Below are 18,052 nucleotides of genomic sequence, written 5' to 3'. Positions count from 1 at the left end.
TGCCTTGTAAGGCCTGACGCTTTTGTTTGTCCCTTGGCAGAGGAGTGGAAACAAACCTGTTTCTTGGAAGTGATTGAAATTGGATCTTGTACCCTTGATTTACCAGACTGAGGATGAAATAGTTTCTGCTTATTTCCGTCCATTGATAATTAAATTGTGTTAGACGACCCCCAACTCCTTCTTTGGCGTCACTTTTTCTCTTGGTTTTCTGGGTTCCGAAAAGGAAATTTCCTTTTCGTTCCCTCTCTATTGATAGCCCAGGGTTTCCTTTTCTGCTGAGGTTTATCCCTGCTTTCCTGTCTATTTCTTCTGAAGAACCTCTTATTCTGTATAAATTTCTTTTTCTTTGGGAATCCCTTCTTTCTATCTCCTGTTCTCTCCAGTATCTCATCCAGCTGGGCCCCAAACAACAGGTCTCCATCAAAGGGTATGTTACACACCCTTGCTTTTGAGGCCTGACTGCCTTCCCAATTCCTTATCCATAAATTACGTCTTGCGGAATTAATTAAAGCAGAAGTTCTTGCATTCACTCTTATGTTTTCTGCTGCTGCGTCTGTTATGTAATCCGTAGCCTTTGACACCACATCTAATGACTCTAGGTGTGCTGTCACAACAGCCTCCTTTAATGTTATTTAACATTATTTATATTCTTTGTATTAGTATATTCCAGTCCCCCTGCAAGATTTAGTTATTTAGCATTTCCCAACTGTAACTCCCTGCTCAACAGCCTTGTCTAGATGTTTCTGCAACAGTTGAGTTCAGTTAGTGAGGAGATCCTGCTGTGCTTGTAGTCGCATCATATTTTTAACTATGAATATGCTCTAAAAAACATCTTTGTATGCTTTCAACGCAAGTAAAGATACTACAGATTATACTTGGGAGTCATTATTTCATCGCGTAAACTGCCTGTGGAGGTTTCCAAATCAGTGTGGAGTTGTACTGCTATACAGACTGGGTCTTCTGGAGTATGCCTCACACATAAAGCGGGAATTCGAAACAGAACAGTAAAAATATGATATCTGCAAGAAGGTAATGGGATTTCCTGTCAACTCATCAGTAAAGGACTGATCTGCAATACGATAAAGGATTACCTAGCTACACATCAAACACAAATCTACAAAGAGTAAATAGACATTCAGCAAAAAAAGTACAAGAATTGCCTGTCTGCCTTCCTACAGTGAATACAGTGAGTACAGACTGCTTCAGAAATTGTACATTTCTTCTGTTTGGGACTATCGCTATTAAGTTTAAAAAAAAAAAAAAAAAAATCACCCAGTGATAAGATTCATAAGCATCATATCTGCAACCATAGAGCATGTCTATTTCTATGCATTCTATTAACATGGAAGATGAATTAATGCTCGGTCAAGATGATTCAGATAAACATGTTGTACTACCTGAGAGACCAAGGCGGTCAATACATCTTTCTCTAAAGGCAAGAGAGAGGTATGAAGCAGAAAGTGAAGGAATGTTCCATAGTCTGTCTGAATTGTGGATAAAAACGCTGCAACACATATCTGATATTGAGAAGACTGGCAGTAATGGAGAGCAATTAAACAATGCACTTACAAGACTTAAGAAGACATATGAAAATTACAGGAAACTCTCTGAAAAATATTCTTCCTTTCTATCGCAAGTTAGTACAGAACAAGCGTCAAAAGAGTTGGATGACTTTACCACTGCTGATCAACAGAGACATGTTGCGTTTATGGAAGCCAAGTTACAGTTAGAGAATAGGATAGCAAATTTGATCGAAACTACATCCTGTACCTCTATTTCTTCTAGACACTCAAAAAAACTGTCAGTGCAAGCAACCTCTCACAGATTTACTAGATCAAGCAAATCGCTGCAGTCACTCTCCCAGAGGTCAGCATTAAGCATTCAGTTAGTCAAAGCCCGTGCAGAAGCAGAGGCTGCGAAAGCACAATCTTATTGCTTTGAACAAGAATCGACTCTTAAAGCGGACGCAGCACGCAAACAGGCAGAAGCAACACGTGTGCAGGCAGAAGCACAGGCAGAAGCAACACGTGTGCAGGCAGAAGCAACACGTGTGCAGGCAGAAGCAACACGTGTGCAGGCAGAAGCAACACGTGTGCAGGCAGAGACAGAGGCCCAGTTAGAACTTCTGCAAAAGAAAAGAGAAGAAGCAGCAGCTCTAGCAAGGTTAAAGGTCTTCGAACAAGCTGTGGAAGAGGAAGAAGGAATTAATTACCCTAGCCTAAAGTCTGCTGACGATCCTGCTAAACGAACTTTGCAATTTGTTCTGAACCAGAACAATGGATATACTCCCCTACTTACAGCTGAAGTCTCTGCACCTACCTGTTCAGCAAGTAAACAGCCAGAATGCATATCGTTAAAACATGAATCTCAGTTTAACACTGTACCTTTGAAGGATTCTGCTATGCTGTCCAACACTACAAGTCCAAGAGAACAAATCTATACACCTTGTCAGACCTCAGCAAGATATAATCACAAAGAAATATCACAACCAATTGGAACAAATCCTATGAATTTCATAACACAGTCTTTTTCAAGCTCCCATGCTCCAAACATTACACAGATCAAACCCTCGCCTGGAGTAAACGCATCTGCATCTCCATTCTCTACATCACCACTGGAACAGCACAAGCCACATACTGTCTGCAGTGGTGACGCATTTCCACGTACAGAAATAAAATCAGAAAAGTCTGAAATTGAAGAAGTTGGCAAGTATATGATTCGCCGAGAGCTTCTTAACTCTGGACTAACGAAATTTGATGATCAACCAGAAAACTACAGAGGTTGGCGAGCTACATTCAAGACTATAATCCAGAACCTGGAGATTGAACCTATAGGAGAACTTGACCTACTTATCAAATGGTTGGGACCGCAGTCATCAGAACAAGTTAAAAGACTGAAATCTGTTCATTGCGATGATCCAGCAACGGGTCTTAACATAGTTTGGGAGAGATTAGAGAGAGTTTATGGATGTTCTGAAGCTATTGAGCTTGCCTTATTCAAGAGACTTCGAAACTTCCCAAAACTGTCTAACAAGGACAACCACAAGTTTCAAGAATTAAGCGACCTTCTTCTTGAAGTAGAAAGAGCCAAGGCAGACCCACACCTTCCAGGTCTTGTCTACTTGGATACAGCTCATGGTGTAAACCCAATTGTACAGAAGTTGCCACCGAATATTCAGAGTGAATGGGCAAAGAAAGGATCTAAATATAAACAGGACTATAAAGTATCCTTTCCACCTTTTTCTTTTTTCTCCAAATTCATTAGAGACATAGCTACTGTAAAGAATGACCCAAGCTTTTTATTTTTTGATACTACAGTTCTTCCTTCAACATCTTTAAATTGCGATACTCAAGGCAAGTTTAAGGACTCACGGAACTCTGTCTATGTCAAGAATACTGGAATCTTCTCAAGTTCTCAAGACTCTGATTTTAAACCACAGCAAGTCAAGGAAAATGATCCTAGGTATCAATGTTCTATTCATAACAAGCCACACCCTCTTAGAAATTGTCGTGTGTTTAAACAAATGCCCTTTGAAGAGCGCAAGTCTTTCCTCAGAGAACACGATATTTGTTATAGATGTTGTGCATCTACAGACCACTTTGCTAAAGACTGTAAAGTTCCTGTCAAATGTTTTGACTGCAACAGTGATAAACACATAACGGCTTATCATCCTAGTTCTCCCAAAGAAGTGCTTCAAACTGCTCAAGCCTCAAAGACCACACCAAGTTATGGCGGGGAGAGTACTGAGGAAATGACAGCATCTGTATCCACAAAATGTACTGAGGTATGTGAAGAAGGATTCCACAGAAAGTCATGCAGTAAAATATGTCTGGTCAAGGTATATCCAGAAGGACGACCACAGAGCGCAGTGAAGATGTATGCTATCCTTGACGACCAGAGCAATCGTTCATTAGCAAGTCCAGAATTCTTCAACGTGTTCAATATTCAAGGAGAAACCTGGCCCTACACTTTACGAACTTGCTCAGGCCTGGTTAAGGTATCTGGAAGAAGAGCACATGGTTTTGTGGTAGCATCTGAGTATGGAAACACAGAATTTTCACTTCCAACACTTATCGAATGTGATCAGTTGCCAAACAATCGAGAAGAGATCCCTACACCAGAAGCGGCTCTTTATCATCCTCATATGAAACACATAGCCAGTTACATTCCACCGCTTGATGATGATGCAAAGATTCTCCTTCTTTTAGGCAGAGATATCCCAAGAGTCCATAAGGTGCGACAACAATGCAATGGACCAAATGATGCCCCTTATGCACAGAAATTAGATTTTGGATGGGTCATAATAGGAGATGTTTGCTTAAATACATTTCAAGAGTCTTATGATGTGTTCTCATGCAAGACCAGCATCAGAGAATCTGAATGCACCTTTCATTCACTTAAACATCCTTTTAACTTTCAAGTTCAGGAGAGTTTCAGTTTAAAGACTTCATGCGATCTACAAAAGCAAATCAGTTGTAAGAACAGTTCTCATCAAGACTTTGGTGACACTATATTCCAAATAACTCGTGATGACAATAAGACAGTTCCTTCCATTGAGGATAAAGAGTTCATAAACATCTTGAATAATGAATTCTTCAAGGATGAAACTAACAGTTGGGTAGCTCCTTTACCGTTTCGTTCACCAAGAATTAGGCTTCCAAATAACAAGAAACAAGTTATTTCTAGGCTAACTTCACTTAAAAAAATTCTGAAGAACAAACCCGATATGAATGATCACTTTATAAAGGCAATCACTAGCGATGATGGAAAGGTTCGCAAGGTGAAAGTGAAGACAGCAAGAAATGGTAGTGTTAAGACTTTGTTTAGACCCATCACGGAGACAGTCTTACTCCTGCCTTCAAATGAAGATGTCTTATCTACTCGATCCAAGGGAACAGCCTGATATGCCTTCGAGTCTACTGAGTTACATCCTTTCTCCAGTGATGGAAGATTCTTCAAAGATCTGCATTCAAGAATTAATGTTTATGTTTTATGTTTTCTCTCTTCTCTACAAGTCTTAATTATACTTATAGTTTTCAATGTTAAATTGTATTATATATAGTGGTATCTACCGATACCAAGCGGGGAGTGTGCTGTCACAACAGCCTCCTTTAATGTTATTTAACATTATTTATATTCTTTGTATTAGTATATTCCAGTCCCCCTGCAAGATTTAGTTATTTAGCATTTCCCAACTGTAACTCCCTGCTCAACAGCCTTGTCTAGATGTTTCTGCAACAGTTGAGTTCAGTTAGTGAGGAGATCCTGCTGTGCTTGTAGTCGCATCATATTTTTATCTATGAATATGCTCTAAAAAACATCTTTGTATGCTTTCAACGCAAGTAAAGATACTACAGATTATACTTGGAGTCATTATTTCATCGAGTAAACTGCCTGTGGAGGTTTCTAAATCAGTGTGGAGTTATACTGCTATACAGACTGGGTCTTCTGGAGTATGCCTCACACATAAAGCGGGAATTCGAAACAGAACACTAGGATCGCCTCTTTAGATGCTCCTCTCTCTACTTTTTCTTCAACGTCTTTTACCCATAAGGCTAATACCCTGGATACACATGTTGTTGCAGCTGCTGGTCGAAAATTTGCTCCTGCTGACGTCCATGCTTTCTTAAGTGCAAACGCCACCTTCTTATCCTGTGGATCTTTAAGATATCCCAGATCCTCAAAAGCTAATTCGTTATCCTTATTAACTTGAGAGAATTCTGCATCAAGTCTAGGACATCGATCCCATACTTTGGCATCCGCTTCAGCGAATGGAAACCTCTTAATAAACCCCTTAGACATGAACAACTTTCTATCTGGGTATTTCCATTGACTAAGAATAGTATTCTTTGTAGATCTATGTACCGGAAATGTAAGTGGCTCATCCGGTTCCATTTCCTGGTACAATCTATCATGTAAAAATATCTCTTCAGATTTCTTTGGTTCAATTTTTAAAGTCTTATTGATCGCCAATATCAGTTGATCAGTCTCATCAGCCGGAAATCTGAATCTAGACACCTTCCTTATATCTGATATACTCTCCATACTCCAGGCTGAAGATATTTCAGATTCATTATCCTCCTCCTCCTCCCCTTCTTCAGCCTCTTCATCTTCAGAGGAAGAAATGATAGGTCTTTTGGTGGAGGATTTACTCTTACTCTTTGCTGGCTGTTCAGACCTTGTTTCACCAGTACAAGGTACAGGAGTTGCCAGTGCAGCCGTACTAGCGCTAGCACTAGACGTATCTGTAGGTGGGGTCATAGCAGCAGAAAAAACTTCCTTTAAGGATTTAATTGTATCAGACATTTCTTGTTTAACTGCTGTCATAATCTCCTCTTTCAAACCCCCTGATTGCTCTTGAATTAATTTTACAAAACAAGGTTGGCAGAACTGTTTAGTGTACGTATGGGCAAGTTTTGTGTCACAGAGCGGGCAACGCCTCCTAGGCCTTGAAGGGTCAGTAGACTGTGCCCTATAATAAAACACAATAAAAAAAACCAAACGTCAATCCTCTGCCTACAACTTTAGCTATAATGACACCCAGGTGCATAAAATTCTCAGAGCGTGATTAGAGTAATCATCCGTTCACCAGAATGAAAAAAGGTACATGTATATCAATAAACAATACATAAACCTTAACTGAGGTACTCTGGGGAAAAAAAATATATACAATATATGCATAGACAAAAGGCTTTCTAAATTCGTAATAAGACATCTAGATGAATTAGCAACAAAGTGACTGCCAGATGTCCCAAAATATATGCATGTATATACATACTAAGCCCTGCATAAATTCAAACCTCAGACAGACGTAATATATACATGAATAAGTATCCTCTGTCAAGTAAGAGACCTCAGATCAGACGCTTAAGCAGTATCATATGCTATCTGTCGTAATATCTATAATCAGATCAGACCTCAGCATAGACGCGGTATAGGGCTCCTCGGCTCATACCATAAAGGTCACCAAGCCTTCCGCCCATCTTACCTTTCCCGGCTCCTGCTTAGCATCCATCCTGCTCCGCTCGCACAACGAAATGCCGAGCCATGCAGGTATCCGGCGTCTCTTCACTCACGCGACCGGAAGTGACGTCGCGTATGGGCGTAGTCCGCTCTACGAGCGCCGCCACTGAGGGCAACCCGATTGCCAATCCCTCCGGACGCCCAGGATTGCCCCACGTCACTTCCGGCGCGCCACAGCCTCCGCCAAGAGAGAATCATGGACGCCGTTCGCGTCCTCGGAACCACCACCACCCGGGCAGCCAAGACGCATCATAAGAAGGTAAAACAGCCGACCTTCTTACATCGGACCCCCATCCTCTCCAGGCAGGTCCACCATGCGTCGCCAACCAAAGGTCCCCAGCACACCTGGCTAGACGGACCGGCGAGCGACATAGAGTACTCTTTTCCTGGAACAGGAAACGTCAACTGAGGTTAGAGGGGTCGGTTTAAAATTTATAGAGTGCTCAAATGGAACGTTTCATGTTCCTGGGAGGAGCCTATGTCGTCTCATGGTGGACCTGTCCTGGAGGTTACTGGAAAAAGAGCCCTAAGAACATCATGAATTCTGCAAGGACATGCAAACGTATTAGCACAACTGTATAACCTGTGGATTCCCTTCAGTGTAAGCAAAGCATCTAAGCGGATTAGCGAATGCAAAAATAAAAAATTGTCATAACTTCTTGCAGTAAAGTATTCCACACTTTAGAGCTCTAGAATCTTTTCCTGTTTTCTGTAAGTAAAAAAAAGGTAAACAGGGGCCTGATTAGGCACACGGTGAGGGAAATAAGTATTTGATCCCCTGCTGATGTCTGCCCTCTGACAAGAAATGACCATTATAATTGTAATGGTAGGTTTATTGTAGCTGTGAGAGATAGAACAACAATAAAGAACCCTCAAAACGCATTGTCCAAAAGTCAGAGCTTGAGGTGCATTGTAATGAGTGAAAGAAGAAGTTTATGATCCCCTATCAAGAGGACTTGGTTGTTGGTAATAACAGAGGTCACATGTTTCTTGAAGTTGGCCACCAGATTTGCAGACATCTTTGGAAGGAGTTTGCCTGTTGGAAACACAAGTTTTTTTTTTTTAGGCAGATTTACTTTCCAATCGATTTTCCGATCGTGTTTTATTCACTTGGCTGGTCTGCATTTTTTTAAGTGCCCATTAGGGAGTACATTTAGAAGAGGCATACCGTATTTTCTGTTGTATTATGCTGGGAATACATGATAAGTCTTCATCAGATTTACAGGCCGATACATTTTCAGATTGATTTCCATTCACTACTATGAGAAAATTGATCATAAAAATCAGATTGGACCTGTTGGAAATGATCTATCAAGCCATCTATCTGCAAAAAAAAAAAAAAAAAAAAAAAAAAATCCTCATGGTATGAAGGATGATGTTTGGAAATTTGAACCTTCAGTTCCCTCCACAGATTTCCGATTGGATTAAAGGACAACTGAAGCAAGAGGCATATGGAGGCTGCCATATTTATTTCTTTTTAACCATTTAAGCCTTTTAGACGTATAGGCTACGTCCAAAAGGCCGCATGTGTGCTCCCGCAGCCGATCGCACGTGTGAACGCGCGCTCCCAGGCCGCAGTTTGTTAGCCCAGGGATCAATGAATCGGGACATGGTGCCTGATCCATTGATCCCTTTCTCTAGCAGAAAAAGCGACGGCTTCTCTCGGAAGCTTCACTCTTTCTGCCTCTTACGTCCCCCTAAGCGTAGTGACGTAATGTAAATAAACTCATGGTTGCCATCTTGTGACCAAATAGTAAAACTACATCTACATGTAAAAAACAGAACAAAAACACATATTTACATAAAACTTTTTTTACTATTTACATCCCACCCTCCCAAAAATACCCAAATAAAATATTTAATTAAAAAAAATAAATAAAAAAAAAAAAAAGTAAATATTTACCTAAGGGTCTAAACTTTTTAAATATCCATGTAAAGATGAAATATTTCTATTTTTTATTATAAGCTTGTAAATAGTGATGGATGCAAAATGGAAAACATGCAAATAAAATATTGTCGCCATACATTGTGATAGGGACATAATTTCAACGGTGTAATACCCGGGACTATTAGGCAAATACAATACGTGGGTTTTAATTATGGAGGCATGTATTTTAAAACTATAATGGCCGAAACCTGAGAAATAATTAATTTTTTTCTTATTCTTCTGTTAAGATCGGGAGACCTTGGGGGCCACCGGAATTACTGCATGATGATGTGTTTCCCTCTTCATGCACTGAAGCTGGCATGTTCCCTGAGTTTTTCCAGCAAGATGGTGCACCATCACATTATAGGTGTCAGGTATTCCTAAATGAACAGTTTCCTGGAAAGTGGATTGGTCATCGTGGGCCAGTTGAATGGCCCTAAGGTCTTCCAATCTGACCCCCTTAGACTTATCTTTGGGGGTCATCTGAAGGCAATTGTCTATGCTGTGAAGATACGAGATGTGCAGCACCTGAAACTACGGATACTGGAAGCTTGTGCTACCATTTCTCCTGCGGTGTTGCTCTCAGTGTGTGAAGAGTGGGAGAAGAGGGTTGCATTGACAATCCAACACAATAGGCAGCACATTGAACACATTTTATAAGTGGTCAGTGTCACGGAACAGCCGTGAGAAACGCGGGCGAATTGGAAGGATCCGCACAGTCCAATTTCTGATCGCTCTCTGGCTAAATTTGTGCAGCCATTGCAGTAATCAAACAGACATCCCTGGTTTTTCTTTTTTTTTACTAAAGACAGTCCTTTCCCTCCTCCCCCCCCCCCACAAAGGCAGGAGCCTGCTGCAGCTGTCTCCGGCATCAAGCTGGGCTGATGGCCCATCCATCAGATGAAGCTGATAAGCAGGATGGCAGAACCAATCTAGTTGGGAAAGGTTAGACACTCTGGCTACAATCCCAGCAGGGGAGCTGACACGTAGCTTGCTGCCCCCAAACTTCAAAGGAGCCTTCGCCTGGGAATGACCCGCTGTAAATCACAGATGTATATCATATTCCATAAACTGCTATATGTGTCATATTTTCTGTGTTGCCAGGCTGGCAGACCCTCCAAACTAACAGAGCATGATGGGCCCTGTCTGGCGCTGGTTCTGGGGAAGTTTCAAAACATTCTGAGGTAAAGACTGCCAGTTAGGCAGTTCGAAAGTGCCCTGATAATACCACGGGGGTCCAACCCCTAATGTTTGGTATCAGGCTGCTGGGTAAATCGAGACGGACCTGAAAAGGTTAGTAAATCTGCCCTGACCTGTACAGTTCTGTGAGATAGAGCTCATATATGGTTAGATATGATTTCTGGTCCCCAGGACAAGGGGAGGACTCATCTCATATTCTAAGGGGGTGTGTGGCTCCCGCCCTCACTCCCTCCTACTGGATCAGGGGCATAAGAATGGCAGAGGAGCCAAACTCAGTGTCCTCCACCTTGAAACACCATCTTGATCACATCTGTGCCAGCTGGAGGATATGCCGGCATCCACCTGGTCTGAACTCTGAACTGAAACAAAAGGACTTTACCAAGGACTTTATGATTCTTCCCACAAAAGGACATCTTTCCATGAAACTAAGTATTTTTTCTCCTTTTTTGTTTTTCATGCTGGCTATTGTTTCAATAATTGTTGATTTTAAGAATAGTCTGTATATATTAATTATTTATATTGCCCGTGAATAAAGACTTTATCAAAGTCATTCACTGTTCCGCTACCCTGCTTCTCAGCCGCACAAACAACCAGACTTCTGAAGAGATGCTACTGTTGTTACTAGCCAGACAGAATAGAGTGTGTTTAACCGTTTTTATTTGCAGGACTAGTCAGTCAGTCGGGTCCACTGGCCCATACCAGTGGTGGTGGCAGATACCCTGAGATAGTGTGTAAGTTGTAATTACCGTAACTTCACAGGCTCCCTTCTGGTCGGGCTGATGCCCAAATTCCTGTCGGTTTCTGCGCAAAGATCGCGACCGCAGCTTGCATGGTCTGTGTGCTGAAACCGATTGGAAGGCAATTTGCGGTCTGACCACTAGGGCTCCTGTGACAGTCAGAAACTTGTTAATAATCCATGAAAAAATAAAGTTGTGTTAAAACCAAGCACACCATTGTTTTTCGTGTGAAATTCCCAATAAGTATGATGTGTCACATGACCCTCTTCCTATTGAAAAACAAAAGTAGGATTAAAAATGGCTGACTTCTTTATTTTCATGACTATGAACATTGTAGATTCACACTGAAGGCATCCAAACTATGAATTGTGTGGAAGTATAGTACATAACCAAAAAGTGTGAAACAACCAACAGAAAATATGTCATAGTCTAGGTTCTTCAAAGTACCGTATATACTCACATATAAGCCAAATTTTTGATCCCCAAAAATGTGCTCAAAAGTCCCCCCTTCGACTTATATCTGAGTCATATGCAATTTAGGTGTGCAGACCGACTGCTGCGGGGGCCCCCGAGTGCATACTTGTCAATTTCCGGAAAGCTGATCAAGCGTGGATTTCGCATCAGGCAGCGGGGATGAGCGAGGAGAGGAAAAGGTCAGATGGCAGGGATGAGCGGGGAGACATGTAGAGCTGGAGCTGTTGCGGTGGGATGAGCGGCTGTCCAGCGGACACAGCAGGCTTCCGATATTCTGCAGCGGCGGGCGGAGAAGAGGCGAGCTGACACGCATAGAGCAGCATGCACACAGGACGTGCAGCGCTGAGCGGCCGTAGCGAAGCCTGTGTGACGTCAGCTCTGACTGTCTCATCCCTGTGACACCCTCTAGCAGCGTCTTGAGACGTGGGAGAGAAGCAGCCTGCTACTAAGAGAAAGCTAAAGCAGGCTGCTGCACAGAAGGGAAATTTTTTTTTTTTTTTTTTTTTTTAAACCCGCTAAGGGGAAGAGGGGAAAAAAAAAAAAAAAAAAAAAAAAAAAAAAAGCTGGCACTTGAGATTACAAAATTACTAAAAACGTCTGTATGCAGTACATGTGCTCACTGTAATCTTAAAGAGAACATGAGGTGTGTTTAAAGAATGTTATCTGCATACAGAGGCTGGATCTGCCTATACAGCCCAGCCTCTGTTGCTATCCCAAACCCCACTAAGGTCCCCCTGCACTCTGCAATCCCTCAAATCACAGCCTGTGAGGCTGTGTTTACATCTGTAGTGTCAGTCTCAGCTGCTCCCTCGCCTCCTGCATAGCTCCGGTCCCTGCCCCCGTCCCTTCCCTCCAATCAGCAGGGAGGGAAGGGATGCAGGCGGGGACTGGAGTTCTGCAGGAGGCGGGGAGAGCAGCAGACTGACACTATAGAGATAAACACAGCCAGCTCTGACAAGCTGTTTGTTAGCAGCGTGGCTGTGATTTATGAGGGATTGCAGAGTGCAGGGGGACCTTAGGGGGGTTTGGGATAGCAACAGAGGCTGGGCTGTATAGGCAGATCCAGCCTCTGTATGCAGATAACATTCTTCAAACCCAACTTGGGTTCTCTTTAACAGTGAGCCTATGTACAAGTTCTGCATACAGCCGACTTGCAGATTGTCCTGGAGATTTATCCTGCCTAACAAGATCTGCCTGCCATCAGCCCAGTATAGGGTCACAGATTTAGATTTACATTATTATTATGCAAGATGTCTTTTAGCTGTTCGGTGCCACTGTCATCTTTACCCTCCTGCCTAGGTCTCCAATTTTAGGCTGTATTGCATGTTCACATTTATAATTATGTAATGTATACATACCGTATACTGAAGTGATGTCTAAATTAATGTAATTTTATTGGCATTTACTTTGATTTTTGACACTCAGGAACCACTGCATTCCCCATCCTCGGCTAATATGAGGGTCATTCATTTTTTCCTGATTTTTGAGGGAAAAGTGGGTACTTTGGCTTATATGCGAGTATATACAGTAGCCACAGTTTGCTTTGATTACTGCTTTGCACACTCTTGGCATTCTCTTGATGAGCTTCAAGAGCTAGTCACCTGAAATGGTTTTCACTTCACAGGTGTGCCCTGCCAGGTTTAATAAGTGGGATTTCTTGCCTTATAAATGCGGTTGGGACCATCAGTTGCGTTGTGGAGAAGTCAGGTGGATACACAGCTGATAGTCCCACTGAATAGACTGTTAGAATTTGTATTATAGCAAGAAAAAAAAGGAGCCAAGTAAAGAAAAACCGAGTGGCCATCATTACTTAAGAAATGAAAGTCAGTCAGTCCCAAAAAAATTGGGAAAACTTTGAAAGAGTCTCCAAGTGCATTCTCAAAAACCATCAAACGCTACAAAGAAACTGGATCACATGCGGACCACCCCAGGAAAGGAAGACCAGGAGTCACCGCTGCTGCGGAGGATAAGTTAATCCAAGTCACCAGCCTCAGAAATCGCAGGTTAACAGCAGCACAGATTAGAGACCAGGTCAATGCCACACAGAGTTCTAGCAGCAGACATCTCTAGAACAATTGTTAAGAGGATACTGTGTGAATCAGGCCTTCATGGTAGAATATCTGTTAGGAAACCACTAAGGACAGGCAACAAGCAGAAGAGACTTGTTTGGCTAAAGAACACAAGGAATGGACATTAGACCAGTGGAAATCTGTAGTTTGCTCTGATGAGTTCAAATTTGAGATTTTTGGTTCCGCCCACCTTCTCTTTGTGCGACACAGAAAAGGTGAACGGATGGTCTCTACATGCCTGGTTCCCACCGTGAAGCATGGAGGAGGTGGTGTGATGGTGCTTGGCTGGTGACACTGTTGGGGATTTATTAAAAATTTAAGGCACACTGAACCAGCATGGCTACTACAGCATCTTGCAGCAGCATGCTATTCCATAAGGTTTGCGTTTAATTGGACCATCATTTATTTTTCAACGGGACAATGACCCCAAACACACCTCCAGGCTGTGTAAGGGCTATTTGACCAGGAAGGAGTGATGGGGTGCTGCGCCAGATGACCTGGCCTCCAAATTCACCAGACCTGAACCCAATCGAGATGGTTTGGGGTGAGCTGGACCGCAGAGTGAAGGCAAAAGGGCCAACAAGTGCTAAGCATCGCTGGGAACTCCTTCAAGACTGTTGGAAGACCATTTCAGGTGACTACCTCTTGAAGCTCACCAAGAGAATGCCAAGAGTGTGCAAAGCAGTAATCAAAACAAAAAGGTGGCTACTTTGAAGAACCTAAAATATGACATTTTCAGTTGTATCACACTTTTTGATTATGTACTATACTTCCACATATGTTAATTCATAGTTTGGATGCCTTCAGTGTGAATCTACAATGTTCATAGTCATGAAAATAAAGAAAACTGTTTGAATGAGAAGGTGTGTCCAAACGTTTGGTCTGTGCTGTGTATATATATTATACTTCAAAGCATAAAAGAGATCCTCGCCTCTATGCAGAGAGCGGCTCACCTTATTGGATGGCTGAAAAGGCCAATATTGACAGCTCAGCACACAAGCGTACTAGTGGATAAACCACTATTGATCTATCCTCTACTCTCACATCTGTGTGGAAGCACCGTCCAGGGATCTAGTATGGAAGCTGTTGAAGAGCTCTGCAAATGAGTCCTCGGCCGGATCAGGCCATTTGCACCAACAGGTAGGTAACAAACCTTTATTGGACAAAAAAATAAAAAAAAAAATACATGCAGTGGCCTGACAGCCAGGGATCACCCTTGTTTCATCAGAGGCAGTTTCACAATGATTCCTTGTCATCTTTACCAAACTGCCTCTCCTCCTTGGAAAATGTCAGACCATTGCATGCATTCAATTTTTTTTGCCCAATAAATGTTTGTTACGTACCTAATGGCAAAATAGCCTGATTTACTAATATCCCGATCCAGACGTGGACTTATCTGGAGAGCTTCAGCAGCTTCCATAGACGGTGCTTCCACACAGACGGGATGATCGAAAACCGATCAACAGTGATTTATCCACTAATACGCTTGTATGCTGAGCTGTCAATATTGGCATTTTCAGCCATCTAATAAGGCGAGCCGCTCTATGCATAGAGGCGAAGAACTACAGTATTCTATACTTTTAAACAGTAATAGCACTTCCTTTTTTTTTTACAATTTCCCAGCTGTATTGTGGTACTCTAGGGATGAACAGTTGCATACTTGAGATTTTAACCTTGGAACTATTTAGAGTGTGCTCCAAATGAGCTCCCCCATGGACTAGGGGTTTGATATACAATTTTACCTAGATAATGTATTTGCCTTACCTTTGTCTCACAGTAGATCCTGCAGCTCTGGGTGAAACTGCTTTGCTTGGGGATCGACTAGAAGCACCAACATTTGTAGAACTTGCAGCAGGTCCAGGCTGAAATATAAACAAACATTAAGAGAATTTCAGCTGTATTTAGGGGTTTCACAACTAGTTGGTGGGTACATCAAAGTTTTAATGCATGACTTATTAGTAACAGGTGAAACTATTGTCATACATTTAATGCACACTTTAGGTGCTCTAAATAAATTCACTGCAAAAAGCTCAAGTACCCCACAGCCCAATCCAAGTACCTCTGGGGTAGCTGTACCACGAGCTGAAAATAACTGGTTACCACTGAACATTGGTCATGTGACCAGTGCCCAGATTTTCAAAGCCAATTTATACAGCTACCAGAAAAGTAGCCTCACCATTTAAGCAAACTGCAACCCTGCTCCTTTTGACTGTTGGATATTAAATACCTTCTATCAGTGGCTTAGCTACAGGCCCTTGAGCCCCAGAGCAAATGTTATACTAGGTCCCTTTAGCACTGTATGTGAGAGCCTGTTTCCACTAAGTGCGGAATGCATGTCAATGGAGTCATTCCCATCAAATGTGAATTGTCAAATGCGGCGCAATGCAGAAAAAATATGAACTGCATGCTACAGATTTATGCACCACGCATTCATTCCCCATGTAATGACTGTTAGCTACATACTAAAACACACACAAAAAACAGTAGAGCTATAAATAGAATAAAGCTGCCATGGATTACAAGCATGCCCAAAAACAAACAAGAAAAATAATCCACGTGGCATACACAACTATACTCCCTTCACAATTGAAAACATGTACTAAAATCAAGTTTATTGGAAAAATTTCAAACTGGTATAAAAATAATTAAAACCTAGTAGCCAGGACAGGAGATGTGATACAGTCACCAGTAAATAAATGTAAATACACTTGGCAATCAAAAATGCCAAGTAATAACCAGGAAACAGAAGATCAAAGGGGTCTGACTTCCTGGACTCCTGCATATTACTTGGCATTTTGGCTTGCCCCTTTGATTGTCATGTGTATTACTGGTGACTATGTTAAATAGTCACAGCCCCTGTTCTGACTACTAGGTTTTAATTGTTTTTATACCGATCTGAAATTTTACCAATAAACTTTATTTGTGTAAATTTATCATTTGTGAGTGTGGTATAGTTTATGCTAGATGGATTTTTTTTTCTTGTTGATTTTGAGCCATATATGAAAAGTTGCATAAAAAAAAAATTGCATACAGAAAAAAACACATGTGAAATGTAATATGCTAGTGGAGACAGACCCTAATAATTACATGATAAAGATGATAAAAACCAGCTGTCCATGGACAACCACTTCCTGAAAGGTGCAAGAAGAATAAAATGAATGATTTGTTAAATGAACCGAGCACCAAGGGGAAATTTATTTTCAAAATGAACCTCCCCATAAGAATGTACTTGCATCAATGGACTACAACTTCCGGTATGCATTGCAGCACACACGCTCACAACACTGGCTGTTGATACAAACTGCAATCGCTGAGGCCAATCTGAACAAAACATGGCGAAACACAAATGGAAAGGGCGGCCCAGAGGAGCAGCACCCCGTAAGTAAAGGTGCTCATCCAAACGGCATAAAGCCGGACCCTGAGCAAATGATAAAAAACAAAATTTACAATTACCTGGGGCTTCCTCCAGCCCACCTTAAGTCACGAGGTTCCCCGGCGTCCTCCTGGCTCCTTCTATGGTCCCGGTCCGGTTACAGGACGACTTCGGCCTGAAGTTGTCATGTCTGATTCCCGCAGGACTCACACCAGCCGGCGTGATGGCGCTATACACGGAAGAGGGAACCAGAAGTCGTCCTGAGACCTATGCGCCCTGTGTAAGCTGCTGCATGATTAACTGAGGGAATGGCCTATCACCTGTGACTTGCTTCTGCATAGCTGCAACATTACAGAATCATACCGCTGCACAGAAATGTGAAAATGAGGAGCACACCATCAGTACTGTACCTGCATTAACTTGTGATAACTACGCTTCTTGCGCAAGCTCTTGCAGGATTATTTTATGAGCATTGTTCATTTTGATCTAGCTTAGACACTGTATGTGTCTGCTTACTGAATCATTGAAAAGAAAAATGACTCCAAATTATTACAGTACTATGGTATTCTCTATGCACTTGAGTATGACCATTTCTGATATACTGTCTTTGTGATAAAGTGGCTTTTAAAAAAAAAAACTAATATTCATCTGATCATTCTGCACAATTACCGAAATACTATGTAAATGGACACCACGAAAACCAAAGCCACAAATGTAGCAAAAACACAGGTCACTGACACAATTTCTGGTCAACACTACAAACTTTGTTATGTACTACTGCATCACAATGCATCTGTAACAACCTACAGACAGTGCATTTGTTTGCATAACTTGCAGATTGGAGTCAAATATAGGAAGAACTATAGCATATAAGCAAAGATTTTTTTTTTTTTTTTACATCTGAAAAGGACACCGAAAAGCAAATCTTAATTTATCATCAGTTCCGTCCACCGGTTCCCACACCACATACAGAGTACAACATGGGCGCGCGCACACACACACACACACACACACACACACACACACACACACACACACACACACACACACACACACACACACACACACACACACACACACACACACACACACACACACACACACACACACACACCAGCTATACTGTTTAGGACATCAGTAACCAGCCTCAATAATCTATTTTGTCATTAGATAATAATCATTCATCCCTGTCTTAGGTGGTTTCCAGTGTATTCTCTCTTTATTTCACCATAGAAAATGGCAAACTCAC

At 41.9% G+C, this 18,052-nt stretch overlaps 1 protein-coding gene across 1 annotated transcript in view; it reads right to left on the bottom strand.

The window, feature by feature from the left end:
• Positions 1–18,052, bottom strand: part of SEC61B (SEC61 translocon subunit beta) — a 34,040-nt gene that overhangs the window by 15,666 nt on the left and 322 nt on the right. The window contains exon 2 of the mRNA XM_068236489.1: positions 15,195–15,292. Coding sequence (XP_068092590.1) covers positions 15,195–15,292 — 98 coding nt within the window. The remainder of the gene's footprint in view (positions 1–15,194; positions 15,293–18,052) is intronic.

The sequence above is a fragment of the Hyperolius riggenbachi genome, chromosome 5, assembly GCF_040937935.1.
Source record: "Hyperolius riggenbachi isolate aHypRig1 chromosome 5, aHypRig1.pri, whole genome shotgun sequence".
Taxonomy (NCBI): domain Eukaryota; kingdom Metazoa; phylum Chordata; class Amphibia; order Anura; family Hyperoliidae; genus Hyperolius; species Hyperolius riggenbachi.
This window is presented reverse-complemented; position numbering and strand designations above follow the sequence as displayed.